This window comes from Lotus japonicus, chromosome 1 (genome assembly GCF_012489685.1).
Source record: "Lotus japonicus ecotype B-129 chromosome 1, LjGifu_v1.2".
Lineage (NCBI taxonomy): Eukaryota > Viridiplantae > Streptophyta > Magnoliopsida > Fabales > Fabaceae > Lotus > Lotus japonicus.
Window position 1 is genome coordinate 69,115,275 of NC_080041.1, and position 19,016 is coordinate 69,134,290.

The following is a 19,016-nucleotide window of genomic DNA, read 5'->3' on the forward strand; positions in this document are numbered from 1 at the left end:
TATCATAGATTTCGTTTTAAGGCGTGCTAAATGAATAAACGATGTCTATTGAATACACTTTTTTTATATCTTGGCCCTTGAGAAGATGGGCAAATAAGCTCTTATATGTTCATGTTTGGATTCGTTAATTGGAATGTAAGTGAAAATAAAATGGACTCTGCAGTATATGCACCTATGATATAAAACCTAATTACACAACCTGTATTGTCTCGTAAATAACAAAATAAAATAATGAGTTAAGCGACCAGTTAACATACAACTGAGAATCCGTAAAAAAAAAACATACAACTGAGAAGAAATAATTTTAAAATAAAAGTCCAATCAATATCTTTAATCTTGTATTTTAAACGTAAAAACCATGCAACCTTAATATGATTAAAAGGACTTGAATGAGATTGTTATACATGAGTTCTAGGAATCTCAGGGCGAGTAATATCAGACTTCTCAGAGTTACTTTTCCTTTTACAAATGAACATAATATACTCTAGCTTCTCCCAGAATCAATTATTCCTCAAACGTCAAAACCTACAGAAAATTCATAGACACTTAAATGATTGAGACAAAGGTCAGAATCAAACAAACCCTGGCTCACCCACCCTTGTCCCCAACATGTTTCCATCAAGATTCAACCACTGAGGCCTTTTGGTGGTTATGCCAGGCTACAACCTCTTGATAGGCCAAGCTTCCCCCAAAAATATCCAAGGCACTGCCAACAGTAACATCAACACGTCCCATTCCTGCTGTTTTTATCCTTTCTAAATCAGCCAATACAGTCACACCACCCGCATAAGTCACAGGAATCTGACAAGAAGCAAAATACATCAATAATATGCACACTTCACATGCTTTCCAATCAGAAACGCAATGGAAATCTTATATAAGCCATAATTTTTTTAGAGCCATAATCCTTCAAATACTGAGAACATTATTTTGTTATATTTACCACTCTTAAAAATACTCATAAACATCATTTCAGCAAACAGAACATATATACATTCAAAAGGCATACCTCCAAGATAAACACGACATACTAACACTTGTATAAGATACCCGGGCATGAATTCTCTCCAGTGACATGACCACTAGAGATCTAGCCATCTATTTTTTTTCCCCATTTTTCTAACATATTTCAGATGGTTGGGATCTCTCTCCAGTGATATGATCACCGGAGAGAATCCAAACCCATAAGATCCCCCCTCCCCCACAAAAAAAAATCCTTATGAAGTTATGGTAATTTGAAAACTTTGTTGCATAGAAGTCAACAGGTTAAAATAAAATTATGCGTGGTTACTAACCGGCGAATGTTTTCCAAGCAAAGCCACAAGCTCTTCATCAATTCCCAACCTACAGGGAGCAATCACTTAACATCAGATATATTTCCAAGCATGCATATGGAGTTTTTTTTTTCTTTTTCCATTTTGTCATATAAATTGTGGCAATCTTGAACAGTCGCATGAATTGGTAATTATATTCTTTAATTAAGATTTTGAAATAATCACCAGAACATACAATCTTGAACAGTCCCATGTTTACTTAACTGTTGATTTAACAAGACAAAGTGATGTAAACAAATACCAAATCCACAAAAAAATCTACTAAAATGATCTTTGCAAACATGTTTATTTCATTAACTCAATAATAAATACCAAAATAATTAGTGGAGGTCTGATTTTGAAACAATTTCTTTAAGCATGACATCCATACTGGAAAAATGCTTTCTCATCATCAATTAAACTACTTTGATGCATACAGAATCACAGTCTGAGTTCAAATTTGTTAGTCAATAGTCCAATAAAACTATTAAAAATGTACTTGATTGCACTGGAGAAAAAAATACAAATCTATTGTTGGATTGAAGAGAAGTTCAAAAACACATTTAATCCCTCTTGCCCTCAAATTGATTGTGATATATTTACCCTATAAAAGTTTGGGCCGTTAAGGTATTAGAAAAAGTGAGATCAATAATAAACAAGGATAAATTTGGAAAATGGAAAGACTTATAGAAGAATAGATTGTACAGAACACTAATGTATTCTATTAGCAATGCAAGTATGCAACCAAGAAACACACCAAACAAGCTACATAAAGCAACGTTTTCCATTAATTTATGGAGCAGACAGTCAATTTTTCTATCCAAAAAAAAATTTCTCCCACTCATAACTAATTTAGTAACTTAGAGTTTAGTCTAAACATGTAGTTATTATAAAAGATCTTATACTTACTTCTTCCCTTCAACATCAACACCATGAACCAGAAACTCATCAGCAAAGCTGGCAAGAAATTCCATAACTTCAGCATCAAGTGACACATCACTGAACTTCTGCCATCTATCAGTGACAATTGCATATTTACCATCCTGAGCACTGGAAACTATAAGTGCTTAAAAGAAAAAGTCCAACTAAAAGCATGCAAGGGTTGGTAATAATATCATAAAATTGTTACGAAGTTTAACACAACATCAAGTTTTCAATACATGAAACTATTTCTAATTACTGAATACTGATTGCTTCCCTCCCTCAGGTTGCATGAGATTGCTCTTGAGCATTTGAATACTTTCAAGCAATTATTTGTGTCATATCCGTTCCTAAAACTTTTCCAGAAAAAAATTACTTTCAAATATAATATAAGTGAATGACCATTTCTACCTTTTTCCTGCAACTGAGATCCAACACAAGCCTCTCTTTTCCAACAATTCGAACAAGATCTTTTAGCCTTCCAAGATCCATTTGTCCATTGTTGAATACATACTGCAAAGATGGAATAAAAGATATCTAATGTCTTAAAATAATTATCCATTAACAAATGGCACATCTGATAGGAACAAAGTCATTCCTATCAGAAAAAGTATGTATTGATAAGAGCAATAATGCTCCCAAACTTAACGGCCCAAACTTTTATGGTTTGGGCCGTTAAGGTATTAGAAAATGTAGTTACAGAAAGATAAGAGCAATAATGCTCCCAGTCAGGGATGATCTTCCTTGGCCCAACTAACCAAAAAACTATTTCCTCAATGAACACCCCCCCCCCCCAATTACATTTCTGTATATATACCCTTTTAATTCCCGCTCTTCTATTTTTCTCTTTCTATAACAAACTCAACTAAGTGGTGTGGACTTTGGACCTACGAGTACTCAGTATCTTCTCTTTCTTGGGCTGATTTGGGTTTGCATTCCCGTCAACATCACTGGTGTTTTTCTAACATGATCAGTTTGGTTGAGTTATAAAAATCAAGAATAGAGATAAGAAGAACAAAGCCTTTTCCCATCACGCCATAATTCTCTATCATGTATAAAGTATAAAGATAACTCATTTATCTCTAAACCCCTTTTAATCATTTGACCCGCAGTTATAGGTACTATTTCCAACATGAATGTGTTTAGACTTTAGATCCATTGAGAGAATGGCTATCCATCAAATTATTAGGATCAGCTGTGACATGGTGAGTTGCACCAGAAACGGGAAACCAAGTATGTGTAGTAGAACTGCCATATCAAAATTTGTAAAATAAGCTTGAGCTGATGAAGGCCTGGGATCAGGAACAGCATATCCCAAATTCTGAAGTGAATATACTGAATTCGTCAATTCGGTATAGAGGATGAAGGTATGGTAGTATGTCCACCATAAGATTGAGGCATTGAAGATCAGTGAGGATAAGAAGCCTTAGGAATTTGTGACCGGTGCATCCATTTTTGGAAGCACAAGCAGTAGGGCTGATCCAGTATGGCGATAGAAGCAGATGCTTGCATCATGACTAAAACGATAACAAATCTGGCATTGTAATGAAAATCATCCTCCAAACCTTCCACCACGACCACGTGACCGGCCAAATAGCCAGATTAACCACCTCAAGATGAAATTTCAGAATAACTACCTTGTTGAGGATGTGGTGAATCGAGAATGAAGAATTGGAATTCGAAAACTGAATCTGAGTAGGAACTTGTTGCCCAGATGAGTGCTGAGTAATATTCACAGACAAAGATTCTGTGACACATTCCTTCTTTGAAGAATCAAGAACAGCTGCACAGGCAAGAAGCTGAGCCTCAAGTTCACTCATGGATTTGAGATCAGGTCCATGGTTTTTAGCAGCAATTACTGGATTAAACTCAGTAGGAAGCGATTCAGTAGAATCTTGAACAAATCGCATTGTGGAATTCAATCTCCAATAGAAGCTAAGGAATCTGAAATTGCTTGAATGTGAAGAAGTTCAGAAACAAGCGGCCCCTTTGGTAATTGGGCACAACTCAGATATAACTTGATGAGATCGAGTCATAGATTAGAATTAGATATGGAAAAACTCATGAACTGCATCCCATACCTGCCAGGAGGGACGACATGTAAGCACTCTAGGTAGATTCATAAATGGTGGGGAGGAGTCATGTGCACAACGAGTCACGTTCCTCCCAATCTGCGTAGCTCGGATTTACAGCATCTAGGTTCCAATCAGCTTCATTAAGATAGCGCAGAGGAATAGTTAGATAGACAACAAAGTGGTGAAGCTTGTGCCCGCGAAGAATTCGTTCAACCTCATGCTGCCATCGGAGAAAGTTCATCTCACCGAGTTTAATGGAGAACAAATGAGAAAATGCTGAAGAATTCACCGGTACAGTCGATTTCACCTGTGATGGAGAAGACATTTCCGGCGATGTTTCGGTAGGAGAGCTCAGGGAAGCAATGGAAGAGCTCAAAATAAGCTCATGATACCATGTTAGAAACAAAGAGAATGGAGAAGATAAGAATATTTTTGAGTGAGGATGATTTCATTGACTGATAAGAGTACAAGTGAATACTCTATATAGTCTTTACAACTAAAAAGAATCTGAAAACAGAATTCTAACTATGATTACAACAGTCTAACTATAGTTGCAAGTTGCAACAAAAAGTTAACTATAGTTAAGATAGTAAACTAACTATGAACTAATTACAATATATGCCAGGCTATATATCTCAGTAAATAGATTTTCTTGATCTCCCTCCACCTCTAACTAACTATCCTCTATCTCCCCCTTCTTCTCGTTATTACAGGTGTTTCTACAAGTCTTCCTCACATGCCCAACCGAAGCCGAGACTTCTCCATCCTTTCTACAATAGGAGCTACCCAAACTTTCTATTTAATAACTGTATTCCTAAAACTATCTTATCTTGTATAGCCACTCATCCAACGTAACATTCTCATCTCAGCAACATTAACAAAAATAAAGATAGGAGACCCCCCTGAAAATTGATTTTCTTTTCTTTCAGCACTTAAAAAATATATGGTTCATTTTTTTGTTTACATTTTCACAGTAAAGATTTAAAACAAAATATATATATATATATATATATATATATATATAAATGAATGACTAACTATATAAGCCCTGTGCATATATCGAAAGTGTCAAATTGAGTTTAAGTTGGAAGCCCTATCTAGTATCTACACATCTAGTGAGGCATGTTTTTTCAATGGATAAACTTTAACGAGAACGAAATGTCAAAAACAACCCAAAGCAGGAAACACTAGACATAACTTACAGATGTGACAATGACATGGCTTGCTCCTTCCTCAATGTAACTCAAACAATTGTCAGAATTTATTCCCCCTCCGACTTGCAGACCGCCTAAAGTTTACCAGTCCTCCACAGTAAGTTCAGCAGAGGAAAAAACTGTAAGTTTTAAAGATATCATCAACCATAGAAAACAAAGGGACTGCAAAATAACTCAAAGGAAATTCTCCCATGCTATGATTAATGTTTTGATAAATATAAGCACAAAATCAAGGCGAACATCTATTTATGTTACAACAAGGAGGAGTGGATTTCCACTGTTTCTTCACTGTTGGCAGCATGTTCTGGATCTATTTAACATTTGTTTGGGTAATGACAAAGATTTTCAGCATTCGTGTGAACAAAAGTATATGCTCATGTTCTGCATTATATTTGATTTAACTATTAATTTATCATGAATTGTATGCCAAAAGTTGGCATTATAATATTAGAAAGAAAAAACTCACATATAAACTATAACACCTATCTGTAGTGTTTTTTTAATTCATTTTGTACAAGTAATTTTTATTGGTTAATTGTTTAAAGTTTATATTCTTACCTTCAATTTAATTTTCAGATTGATGGTATAATATATTATGCTTCTCTTGTGCAATAGAGCAATATCAGTAAAAAAATTCCATGCCACAAAAAACCTTAGATGCATTTCCATTCATTGCACAGATAGGATATTAGTTTAACGCTAACTTGCTAACGGGCATAAAAATCCCAGGTCAACAAAAAAGGCCCAATCAGACAGAAAGTCACACCAAAGAAAACATGTAATCTAATTATCCATGTCTTATGCCCCCTTCATCCCTTTTGGAGTTTAAATTCTATAAATGGTCACTCTAGAGTGACAAGCAACAAAAGGGTGCCATGTCATTACAAATTTGTGGTAACTAAATTTCTTACTTTAAGCAAAACGCTTTCAATTGTTGCCAAGATAGGTATTAGAAATATAATATGAAACACATGACATAAACCAACCATCTCAAAAGCTTAAGCTGTTAGGTGAAGAAGACACAATAGGCGACACCACATATTAACCGATAGAGCAAAACTTCTCAGACAGTATGTGAATCAAGATCAATCCATTTTAATTCTCTTTTTAGATTTCTACTTGTATATGCTAAAATTCAAAACCAACAAAATCACCTATATCACATTTCACATTGCATCAAACTCTACGACTAAACTAGCAGTAAACATCATCAACCACAATGGCATGAAGAAAGTCCCAGCAAGAATACCTGGATAAGCATGCAATGCTTCAAAGGCAGCAGCTTTGCTCAAAGGGTCAGCACCGAGCATGATCACGTGACCGCCGGTGAGCCCATCCTGTTTGTAAAGAGTGGCATACTCAGCTGCTGATTTATCAGACTCAAAATTGGTCACTGGTTCTGACCCACCATCCCCTTTCAAATCTTCAAGGGTTGACCCAACAATTTGTTTCACCTTCCCCTGCCACAAGCACACGAACCTCAGGTAAAAATGTCATTCCCCAAAATCACAATTACATAAAAATGTCACCGTTTTCCCATAAAAATCTTCACTACAAAGGTTGATTTTGACAGAAGAAAAGGTGGCATACCTTGTGGATATCGATGCAGGGGCAGAATCGAACAGCGCATTGAATGGAAGATCTCCTCGCTAAGGAGGAGGAGGAGGAGGAGGAGGAGCGAGGGTTGAGTGTAGCGGAACGAAGCTTGTTAGGGTGGAAGATCGGAAAGTTGAGGGAAGAAGGTGCAGAAGCTAGATTGCGCATTGTCCTCTGTGTTTGAAACAACACCACACTGCGACACAACAGGTTTAAGGTTTCCGAAGGTTAATGTTAATTCTCCGAGGTTATTTTTTAGGTCTTTTTTTATTTATTTAATATTTGACGGATCTTCTCATCAATTCGAAAAACTTCAATTGTGGACTTTTTTTTAGCTTGCCGCCGTTTAGCTTAGAGTTGTCATTTGCCACTAGATTTACACTTTCTTTGTAAATGGAAGGCTTCTTTGATTCTTCGCTTAAATAAATTCTCCCCCCATAAAATATGCCTTATTTTTTAATTTAGGCTTGTAATTTTTTTTTCCGTTCTGGTACTTCTAAAATCGTAACTTTTGTTTCTGGTCCGTGATGTTAATTTTTCGGTCGAAACTATAGAGGAAAGTGCATATAAGCATTACGTTTGTCATCTTTTTAACTTGTTGGTGTACATATAATTGTGTCATGTACATATGACATCTCCTCCTTCTCTCCCCTTCCCCCTCACCTTCCAAACCCTTTCTTCTTTCTCTACAAGAAACCCTTAACCACCATATGCGCCTCCAACTGACATCATCTCTACATCATCCCCCCGCGACTTTGTTTGTTTTTTTAATGTTTATAGAGTTTATGAGGTTAGTTTTGACTTCAAAGCACTAAACACATAAATAAATTGAGTTTTCTCATTGAAACTCTTATAGGTTTTTACTTTTCAACCACCACTTCACGAGTGATCGGTTTTTAGTCACAGATCGCAAGTTTCAAAACCCTCTCTCTACAACGACAAATATTAGAAATGCCTTTGTTTCTCATAAGAAAAATTAAAAGCGCATTTGTTTTTTTTGTTTGTTTACATAGGATAATTAAAGTGCGTTTCATTATTGATTTTGTAAAACATTTTTTAGTATGATAGAAAAAAAATTCATTTGACGTGAACAATTTTTAAAAACTCTTCTCAAAAGTAGTTCTTATCTTTCACTTTTTAAAACTGAAATCTAGAACATCTCAGCAATCAATCAAACATGTCTGTTGCTTTCGATTCTATTTTTAGTCACAGGATTTCTTATTTTGCAAAACATCTCATTCACATAATATTTTCCTTTATTTTACAAGTCATATCAATTATTTTGAAAAAAATAAATAGATAAAAGAAGCAAGGTTTAAATAGGTTTCTTGTCCCTTCAATATATCTTTGATTTCAAATTTAGTCCTTGCAATTTTTTCATTTTAGTACCTTTAAAATCACAACTTTTGTTCTTGATCCCTGACGTTAGTTTTTAGTTTAAATGAGGCAGAAATCCATATAAGTATTACATGTGACATTCTTTTAATTTTCATTGACAAGAATCAATGTACAATAGCCTAGAATCAAACTAAGCCTCTTTCCTTAGCCCACAATCGTCGTGCCTTCATCAAATTCTTCAACCTGCGACCACCACCTGCCCATCACCATCGATCACTGTACAATAGCCTAGCCAGCAAATCCATGCACCACCATCAATCACAGTACAATAGCCTAACCAGCAAATCCATGCAGCAACCACTTGAACCAGCCAGTAACCCTGCACAAACACCCACAACCACCAAGTCCTTATCTCTGCCACATCAAACCCCACCATTGAATCACCAGGACGACGAAGCCAAACCCTTCCTTTTATATCTACAATCACAGAAACACTATGAATCCCTTGTCATCCAAAACACAGAATAACCCTACCCACCACTCATAACAAGTATTGAACTAAATTTAACAATTTTTCAAAATAAAAGCTAGAAAATATTAGTTTGTATAAATATAACACTATAATTTATTTATTTATTAATTATTATATAATTCTCTTTATTTAAACATTAACTTTAACCCCTCCCTCCAAAAAAAGAAACTGTTAAAAATCTCCTAAACGTACGATCCTTTACTTTAAGAAAAAATCACCAATGTGAAAGAAATTGACAACCATAAATTCTCCATCATTGGTACAAAATAATATTTCAGAAAATCAAATACTGTTTATTAAACTATGATCAAGTCTTTTATGTTGATCACAATTGAAAAAGTGAATTATTTTTTAAAAAAATATGTATAAAAGAAAAGATGAATTAATCACATTCCTCATCCTACCGAAAAATCATAGCACCCCACCCCCTAAACAAGTATACCGGAGCAAAGTTCAAAGATAAAAAAGGTGGAAGCGGATGTGGTTTGAATAAATCGAGACCAAATAAGTTGCAAATGCAAAAAGGAGAAACAAAAGGTCATGAATAATACCAGCTTTAAATTCATTTGTAAAAGCTTTCATTTGAATAAATTGAAATGAAGGGCAATCTTAAAAGCCCATTGCATTCATGCAGAAGAGAAGAGCAACTTCGATGAGAAAGACTGGCTGCTATGGCAGGCAGCCTGCTCATGCAGAAATGCTAGAATAGGAATGAAATGCAGAGGGTCTGAAGATAGCTACTCTAGGAATGAGAATGCCATTTCCTTTTATTTCCTCGCTCAAAATGATAGAAACAAAAAAGGGGTAGGAAATTAAAAACATGATGATTAAAAGCAAAGATATAGAGATTGTCTCAATGTGTACTTTCAGGAGAATGATGTATCCGGCTTAAAATAAGCGACTCAGACTCATTAGAACCATGCATTAAAGCATCACAAGCTTTGGAAGACCCATCCTCAAAAATTAAGGGATTAACCTTTGTGTCACCAAAACCCAGCTTTTCATCTGCACACTGGGCAGAATCAGTAGGTGTGGCTTTGGTATTCATGTCATCACTCTCTTCCTGCAATCTGGGGGGTAACTCAGCTTCATCTTTGGATGCCGTGGGGGGTAACTCAGCTTCATCCTTGAATGCCGTGGGGGGTAACTCAGCTTCATCTTTGGATGCCGTGGGGGGTAACTCAGCTTCATCCTTGAATGCCGTGGGGGGTAACTCAGCTTCATCTTTGGATGCCGTGGGGGGTAACTCAGCTTCATCTTTGGATGCCATGGGGGGTAACTCAGCTTCATCTTTGGATGCCATGGGGGGTAACTCAGCTTCATCTTTGGATGCCGTGGAGTGAATCTCCTCCGCGTCCCCTGAATTCACCTTATCAGAAGTGACATCATTCTCTGGGGCTCCCAAACCTGCCTCTTGGTTCTCGGCACCAGAAGATGGACTATACATGCCTGTCTTCAAAGAATGGGTGCAATCATGATCTTGCTCCATTGGGCTGGATGTTTGATTGATCTCTTCCAAATGCTCCTTTGCAGGGGATAGGACTTCGACTTTATTTGGTTCTAATGTAGGCATTAGTACATCTTTTGTTCCATCAGAAGCTGAGACAGAAATTTGCCTATTCTCCAAACCAGGAACAGGAACAGACTCGTTCACTTGCACCTGGTTGGATACTGCAATTACATCTACATCACCCCCATTAGGCAGTTTCACCCTTTGCTTCTTGTAAATGCCTATGGCTCTCTGCACATTGGGAAAAATAGTCAGCCATCAAGAATCCATTAGTTCAGTATTTATGCATTCATAGAGCTGAAGTCAACAAAATGGACATGTTCATTTAGTTAAAATTCAAGAGGACAGTAAATATTATTACAGCACTTGGGAGTAAGAGGAGATTGATCACAATGTTAAAAGTCTAAAGGAAAGATGGGCATTATTATATATTCACCAACTGAGAATTTTTGTAAACAGACATATAACTGACCAAATAGTTTTACCTGGAAGATAGAATTATCAATTGCTGGAAAAGGTCGCTTTGATGAAGAGGCAGCTAATTTCTGCCGTGCACTCGAACCGTTCTGTACAGAGCAGGAAATACTGATAACGTCAGGGATCATTTTTTGCATTTAATTTACAAAAAAATATTAAATAGTTTTCAATATAAATAAATACAAGAACACTCAAATAACCAAGTCAAAATCAATTCCCTACAGGTTAGCTAACTAAATATTAGTTGGACATTGCTCTGAATAACTTCAAGTTATAATTTGCCTCAAAATTGTCACCCCACCCCCGAAACCCCAAAAACTCCAATTTTGTAGAAGCTTTTCATAAGTTCACAAAGGGAAGCAAGAAAGTTTTCTAAAATTTATACCTTCAATAATAGTTCTGTACTAGCAACTGCATCCACGGGCTTGCCAATATTCAGAGTATACATACACTGGTCATACAATTCTGGCAGTACTAAGTCTACTGAAATGTCAAGTTTGGAGAGGTAGAACCGGCTTAGAAGAGTAGTATTGTCACTTGGTGTAGAAGTATCAGGCACCTTTTCAAGAGCAGCTGTGGGTGAAGAGTTCAAAGGTACTTTTTCAGGGGAATTTACACTGGTCAGCTTAGTTTCAGGAGACTTATCATGAAATTCATCCCGGTTATGCTCATCCTGAGACATACGGATGGTCTGATCAGTCAAACCATTGTCAACCACAGCAGGAACTGATTCATCTTTGCAGGCTGGGGAAGGTAAGTCTTTCTTTGAATCACTATTCTGTTCTTTCCAAGTCTCAGAACCAGATTCCCATCCATGACTATTTGTTGAATGCCTGTTCCTGTCCCAATCAGAACCACCATACATTTGAGTATCATCTCTAAAGACACCATTACTGTTATCCCATCCATGCAAATGAGCAGGTCCAGTACCATCCATCATATTTGGCCACCCAAGTGGACGCAAGTGACCTGGAAACCTGTCAGCATCAGCAATATGGTAAGGAATGCCAGCATGGTTGACTTCCATCGGAGCCCTAATGCCAAAAAGAGGTTGAGATGCAAACTGTGGCATCATTGCTTGAAAACCTCCATGACCTGGCCCAGGGGGGAACGGAACAAATCCATTGGGTACTGGTGAAGTCCAGTTTGGAACTGCCCTCCAGGAATTACCGCCATGCATTCTTCCAAATCCATGTTCACTACTTCTTCTGTACCGTGTATTAGAGTTATCTCTAACATCGTCCTCCATGGAACCTGTAAAAGGCCTGTCTAATGCAGTCCTGAAACCAGGTGGGGTAGGAATCACTGGTGGATTGCTCTGATTAGTCCTACTGTAGAAAGATGAGTCTGCTTGAGAGGGCTCATCCAGTTTCTCTAGAGTCAATTCCCGGCCATGTCTATCATCAGAAGTAGAGAAATCTCTTCCATCATTACTGCTCCTCCTTCCACTTTCATCAATTTCAAGATTCCGCTTAACACCACTTTTATTCACATATCTGCGCTCGATGCTAGTTGATGAAGGAGATCTTTCAATCAGGCCCATGGGTGAAGCCTTCGCACTGGAAGACCTTTCAGTTGACAAGTCCCCTGCAGGACATTCATCTATTTTAATGGGTTTATCCATTGATTTGTATTTAGGGCCTCTATCTGAAATCCCAGAGTAGCCCTCTCTTGAACTTTTGGTTCTCTGTTCTACTGTTGAGTCTCTATACTTTGAATCTTCAGCATTTGCATTTCTGAAACATGGGGAAATTGGCAATCCGTTACAATTATGATCATGTCACCATTCCCATACTTACAAGCTTTTATGAGCAATAGTAAAAGTTAGACTACCAAACAATTTAAATCATGGAAGCAATATTTCAATCGTCATCAACAAACTGACGTTTATTATTTACTCCGTTGGTTAAGCAAAAGATTTCTTCATTGATCTTAAAAAATCTCATATTTAAACAATCATGTAAAACTAAGTTACTAAAAACATAAGACGCCTTAAAGGTAATGTTCACTAACAATGCTAATGATTTAAACAAGTAGGATATACTTGTCATCAAAAACTTCCTTGGAGGTGAGTAAAACAAATTACATGACAATTGTTCATTAAAAGTTCCTTGGAACAAAGTAAAGCAAATCACATGACAACTGTTTATCAGCAATCATGTAGCACAACTTAAAAGTAACAACTCTGTAAAACCAATGAAACAAAAAAAAAGAAAAATACAAAGTCAGAAAGGAACACCACCTAACGAAAAACACAGAACATGAGATTGCAATGCTCCAACTAAACTTTCAAAAAATAATGAAAAGTACCTATGTTCATCTTTGCCAATATGTGTATTTGAGGCAGGAGAGGATCGGTGTTTGTTGCTAGTCCCAGTGGAATCTGCATGGGCATGTCGAGATTGAGATCTTCCCCTGTCAACATCAGAATCAGCTCTATTGCTGCTCAAAGTCCTCTTCTCAGCATCAGGATAGTAGCTCTTGACAGCTCTAGATTTAGAGTCACTATAATCATCACGATCATCAAAAGTTTTTTTCTTTGTCCCACTCTCTTTGCCTCTAGCACTTCTATCATCCACATGTGACCCATCACGATCACGGTGGCGATCACGGTCTCTGTCTCGGTCATGTTCCCAGTCCCAATCTCGCTCTCTGTCATAATCATGATCCCTGTCATGATCATAATCATGATCACGTTCATTATGGCGCTCACGATCACGAACAGATTCAGAATCACGGTCTCGGTCTCGTTCTCCATCCCGATCATGATAATGGTCCCTATCACCTTCTGGATGCTTTGTTCTCTTTTGTCGTGATTCTAAACTATTCTTTTCTTCCCTAGTATACTTATCATCAGACCTAATGGAAGTATGATCTTTTGCAGGGCGCTCATCACGTTGCTTGTCATGTCGATGTTTGTTCTCCCTGTCCATTTCTTCCCTGTATTTGTCTCTATATTTCTCATCTTTTCGTCTATCATCCTTCTTCTTTCCATCCTTGGCAATGTCATCCCTAGAAGACAAACGTCTATCATAACCATCCCCAACATCATCCTGATGCTTATCACCATCACCATAGTCATCTCTTTTCTTCCTCATTCGCCTCTCAAGCTGGTTATCAAGTTCAGGGCTTCGCAACTCATCAATTTTCTTTGAATCTGCAAAAACACATAGCCACATAGACCAAAATCAGCAAACTGCCTTGTGAAGAAATCAAGAGTTGTATACACAAATGTACATCATACTGACATGTTTACAAGAAAGAACATGAAAATTAAGGACCAAAACATACATCACAATTCCAAATGCACTTCATGCATATAAGCTGTGACCGTGGGATGTTTCATATTACTTTATATGCAAATCAACACTCACATAAATTTTAACTTTTCAAATAAGTTACATTCAGAACTGCGGAACCTGACACATGGGGATAAATTGGTATTAATTTAATATCTCATAATTAAACATAAGTTGGCTTATAAAGTTCATTTAGACATGATCGTATCCCCTGGTTGAACAACATTGTTAATTTTATCCCAGCATGATATTCAGTTTAGCTGGTATAGAAGAGTTGAGATTAATTGTTTTGTTAAATTCTTAAATTGAAAATATATTATTCATTGACCACCACATTTTCAAACAACGCAGATAGCAGGACAAAACAATTTCAACACACACTTCATCAAAAGCAAATATGACATAGTGAGTAGAATGATAGATTCCTATGAAGAACCAGCTGAATCATAAGCTAAAAGTACAATATAAGTTTCATCATATGGTATTTTCCAAAAGGATCAAATAGAATTTATATCTAAATATCGTAAAGAGAACAGAATAAAGCCTTATTAGTTATATCTAGAGTTAAGGGTCTTCATCAGTAACAACTACTTCCCAAAAAGAAATAAAAGAACTTCCAAAATGATTATCACTAATTTGGGTATGATAAAGAAATAAGAGAGGACAGGAGCATCCTGAACAAAAACACTGAGAAAGGAATACATAAAACAAAAAAATCTTCAGCGGAATAAAGCTCTGCAATACCGTTGCACATCCAACCGCTAAATTGCCTTAATGAAATCAGGAACAGGTAGAAACCATAACAATCTTAACCCATGATAGATAATGCGATGTCAATTAGTCATCAGCCAAAGCCCAAATAACATATATATGTGCGCAAAAATAATGAAAGCCGCATTATCCTTATAAGATGCAAATTGCAAAAATTAGATAGCAAAAGGACACCCATAGTTTCAAATATACACAAATGCAATCATACAAATAACATGTGCAAGCAAGATTCGTTACCCATACTCATTCCAAACAGCTAGTTTTCAGTATATAGGGAAAACAACCATACAATTGTGCCAGGTTGATAGGCAAAACCACCTTTACTAAAATAGTAAAACATCACCCATACAGAGACTCAAATCCAGTAAAACATGAGAACCAAATCTGCAACACATGATACAGCAATCACTCTGTAATGATTGCGTAACGAGAAATCTTAAGATCTCACAAGAAAAGAAAATAGGCTTTGCCATTCTTGCCACTGATTGTTTAGAATGTGAAAGAAACTAAGAGAAGAGAAGAGAAGAGGAGGGAGAGAGATCGAAGAATGAATTCTATAAGTTATCATTCAATAATTGATTCAGAATACAAACATGTATTTATACAACTCTAACTGTAAATGATTTAGTTACAGCTAATCAGTTGCAACTGTAACTGAATCAGTTATAGCTAATGAGTTACAACTGTAACCAACTCTATACAACAGAGCTAACAACTAACTAAAGCTCTTAGAGACTTGAGTCATAACAGCTCACAGTTATGAGAGAACACTTAATACAAACAGAAACTAATACACGAATATATACTCTAATACTGATATATTCTTCAAAAATAATTTTAACATTCAAAATTCCATATGCAATCATATTAATCTACCATATGACCAGTCTCCAGGCCTAATTCACGTCAACCAAACCAATGAAGTTTTGACATTTGATAATAACTACAATCGATCTGTAATATAAAAAAAACTTATATGTTCAGTTACCTTCATATGCACCTAAAAGGGTAAAACTCCAATGCACCAATCTGTCATTGGCACACCAGCCTAAAGTGCTTTTAAGTGCTTTCAATTGTCAGTCCATATCAAGAAGAAAATAATACACACCAATAAGACAAGTTTTGCATACATGGCATGGGTGACAAATCCTGACAAAGTTTGACATCAATATGACAAGTACAAATGATTTGAATTCTCTCCTTTAATAATTAGTTAACACAAGAGGACCATGTGATAAGAGCAAAATACCATTTCTACTAGAATAAAATAAGTGGACATAATACAAAAATAACGGGTCCTGTATGAATGAAATTTGTGTCTCTTCCATAAAAGGACTCCCATGCTATTGACAAAAAACGGATCCAAATACCACATTCATTGCTGTAAATTGTCTTGGTAAATAATTTTAACTTATCATCTAGGGGCATTTACTTTATTTTGCAACTTTGGATTATAGTGACATTATCCAATTATAATTATCAATAATGATCAACTTGGCATCCAGTTTTTAAACATCCAATTGTGGACTTGAAACTCAACATGAAGTGTTTATCATTTCAATAGAGGTATATGGCCCATGGAACTGCTAGCAACATTCAACCACTGCAGTGTATTGTTCTAAAAAAAGTCAAAAACATTTTATCTTCCCATTATAGAATGACACTTTATTTAATGGAAAACTTCAAAATGCTAGATATACAATTACTTTTTAACCATATATTCCTAACTTTCACATGAATCAGCATAAGGTGAATATAACATTAAACAGAAAATGCAGAGAAGCATTTACCCAACAACCCAACTAATATTTGAACCAAAAACAATGCTTTGTGCTATACACTTCTATTTTCTATTCCTATAATGTGATATATGGCTTTACTATATAAGCTCCATTACTCAAGTCCTCATCCCTTATAAAAAAATAGACTAATACCGTTGGAAAGAACAAGGGAAGAAAAACATTGACAGAACCATATAAATAAAGAGAATCATCATTAGGCTTGTATTTCCAAAAGAGTATCACAGTGCATGAAATTGGTGGGATGTCTTGCACAAGAACACTGACATTGAATCCAGAATGGAAGGGACAAGGAGAGAATTCCATTTGTAATAGGACAATACATATTCCAGAGAACAAGGATAGTGGACCATAAGGAGTGAGAAAGCATTTTGTGGATAACTAACTGTATGGCAAAAATTGGAAATTGATATTCAAAATAACTCTGTCGTTACTCATTAGCCACTAGAGAAATTGGTCATTCACAATTTTCATGACAAGCTGAGAGTCAACGCATTCAAAATTTCAAAATAACTGATTTTGATCCTAATAGAACACACATAAAGCTGAAAACTTAGCACAAATTCTGGGATGCAAAATGAACTTCATCCAAACAATGCAAAATGAACTTGATACAAATAATGCAAGAGAAGTGATTCATCACAAGTGGAACAATACCCATTCAACAAATCAATCAGTTATGTGTTACCTTACCATTATTTTCAAAAACCTGCTTTGACAAGCGCTGATCCTGGTCATCAATCTCCACAGATTCCTCACTTCTACCATCCTTCAACTTCCTCTCCTTCTCCTTCTCCTTCTCCGCCACACCTTCTCTCCGACCGGATGACGACGAATCCCTATGCTTCCCGCTACCACTCCTCTTCACCTCCTCGCCTTCCACCACGCCCTCATCCCTCCTCCTACTCTTCGAATCCCCGACGGTCTTCGACTTCTTCGACCCTTCCTCCCCGCCATTCCACCTATCCCCTCCACCTCCACCTCCATCCCTACGCCGCTTCGACGACGAAGCGTACTCATCAGAATACTCCCCGTTCCCATGCGCAGCCGCCGCCGCGTCCTTCGAATCCAGCCTCCTCTTCTCACCAGAGCCCGAATCCTTAGACGCCTTCACGCCGCTACCGCCATCCTCCTTGCTGCTCCTCCGATCCTTAACAATGGAATCTCTCTCGGAATCGGAGTAGTCCCTGGAACTATGCTTGCTCGATTTGTGCTTCGAACTGCGCGGCATCGCGGCGGAAACCAGAAAACCCTAACCGGCGAAATTGAAAATGAATCTGAATCAGAAACCAAAACCCTAATCGGTGGTTCGATGTCGGAACCCTAACAGAGAATCGAATCGAATCACCACCGGAAAACGGATCGGGTCGCGAAACGGGTCAGGTAAGGTTAAATGTGGAACAACAACAACACCATGGGAATGTGAATCGAAAGAAAGGGTTGTTTGTTTCTCTCTCTACCTTTCTCTCTCTAGAGAGTGTGTGTTTGTGTGTGTGTGGATGATGATGGATCGTTTTGTATTTTTGGTTTTTTGGTGACTGAGGAAGGATTTTGTGTGGACGGGATTGCCCTTGCTGATTTTATTTAATGGCGGTGGTGTCCCTGTGCGGCGCGGGGTGTGAATTTAGGTCACGCTGTTCTGTCCAATCAGGATACGACACGGCGTTTCGTGGTGGTACTAAATGATCAGGTGCGACCTTTCTTTACTAGTTGTGTTGTTGTGTGTCTTCAAACTCATATCTCCTTTTGGTATCTAGATTTACTTTCTTCAACACAAGTACACACAAGCATTTCAAAACCTCAAACATCAATCAATGTGGTTCAAGTAAAAAAACACCACACGTGTGGTTTCACCATGTTTCCATTTTTTTTAATGTAAATATAAAAAAAAAATGTTTTTTTTACAAGAGGAAAAGTAAAAAAAAAAAAAAAAGTAACCAATAGCATTAGGTACAACGACGCTAAGACAAAAGGAGGGGGTCCTTCCACACGCGTCGTTGAGTATTGTCCTTCCCCGCTTGACGAGTTAAGCAATTCAGAGTGTTATTCTTCTCATATGAGACGTATACGAGCTGCACACTCGAAAATCTGGCCATAAGTTTGTCATATCCGGCTAATCGTGTCGATCTAAAATAAAATGTGTTTGATATATAAATAGAGTGAAAATACTT

The 19,016-nt window shown here is 36.9% G+C and overlaps 2 protein-coding genes across 4 annotated transcripts; both read right to left on the bottom strand.

Moving 5' to 3' along the window:
- Nucleotides 1-336: 336 nt before the first annotated feature.
- On the bottom strand, nucleotides 337-7,356 carry LOC130743472 (1-(5-phosphoribosyl)-5-[(5-phosphoribosylamino)methylideneamino] imidazole-4-carboxamide isomerase, chloroplastic). Of its 2 annotated transcripts, none has more exons than XM_057595726.1 (7): nucleotides 7,114-7,356; nucleotides 6,773-6,983; nucleotides 5,512-5,597; nucleotides 2,646-2,771; nucleotides 2,223-2,356; nucleotides 1,296-1,344; nucleotides 337-801 (listed from the first exon to the last, which is right to left on the bottom strand). In XM_057595726.1, the coding sequence occupies exons 1-7, from the start codon at nucleotides 7,285-7,287 to the stop codon at nucleotides 619-621; spliced, it is 963 nt and encodes a 320-aa protein (XP_057451709.1). In that variant the 5' UTR covers nucleotides 7,288-7,356; the 3' UTR covers nucleotides 337-618. The 2 variants fall into 2 exon arrangements, with proteins under 2 accessions (XP_057451709.1, XP_057451717.1); XM_057595734.1 differs by having other exon boundaries at nucleotides 2,646-2,747; nucleotides 7,114-7,355.
- Nucleotides 7,357-8,453: 1,097 nt separating this feature from the next.
- LOC130743485 (uncharacterized) lies at nucleotides 8,454-18,356 on the bottom strand. 2 transcript variants are annotated; one of them, XM_057595746.1, is made up of 6 exons: nucleotides 17,539-18,356; nucleotides 13,287-14,133; nucleotides 11,362-12,712; nucleotides 10,985-11,065; nucleotides 9,966-10,730; nucleotides 8,454-8,934 (listed from the first exon to the last, which is right to left on the bottom strand). In XM_057595746.1, the coding sequence occupies exons 1-6, from the start codon at nucleotides 18,074-18,076 to the stop codon at nucleotides 8,929-8,931; spliced, it is 3,588 nt and encodes a 1,195-aa protein (XP_057451729.1). In that variant the 5' UTR covers nucleotides 18,077-18,356; the 3' UTR covers nucleotides 8,454-8,928. The 2 variants fall into 2 exon arrangements, with proteins under 2 accessions (XP_057451729.1, XP_057451723.1); XM_057595740.1 differs by lacking the exon at nucleotides 8,454-8,934 and having other exon boundaries at nucleotides 9,731-10,730; nucleotides 17,539-18,355.
- Nucleotides 18,357-19,016: the final 660 nt, after the last annotated feature.

Bases quoted from the DNA above. Each gene is read 5' to 3' on its own strand.
- LOC130743472 (XM_057595726.1), bottom strand. From the start codon at position 7,287: ATGCGCAATCTAGCTTCTGCACCTTCTTCCCTCAACTTTCCGATCTTC. The intron at 1,345-2,222 runs GTAAGTATAAGA...TGCTCCCTGTAG, and splicing joins GTTGATGTTGAAGGGAAGAA to GTTGGGAATTGATGAAGAGC. The intron at 802-1,295 runs GTTAGTAACCAC...GCTTCTTGTCAG, and splicing joins TGCTTGGAAAACATTCGCCG to ATTCCTGTGACTTATGCGGG.
- LOC130743485 (XM_057595740.1), bottom strand. From the start codon at position 18,076: ATGCCGCGCAGTTCGAAGCACAAATCGAGCAAGCATAGTTCCAGGGAC. The intron at 11,066-11,361 runs GTATAAATTTTA...TGCTCTGTACAG, and splicing joins GTACAGAACTATTATTGAAG to AACGGTTCGAGTGCACGGCA. The intron at 10,731-10,984 runs GTAAAACTATTT...CCCAATGTGCAG, and splicing joins TTGATAATTCTATCTTCCAG to AGAGCCATAGGCATTTACAA.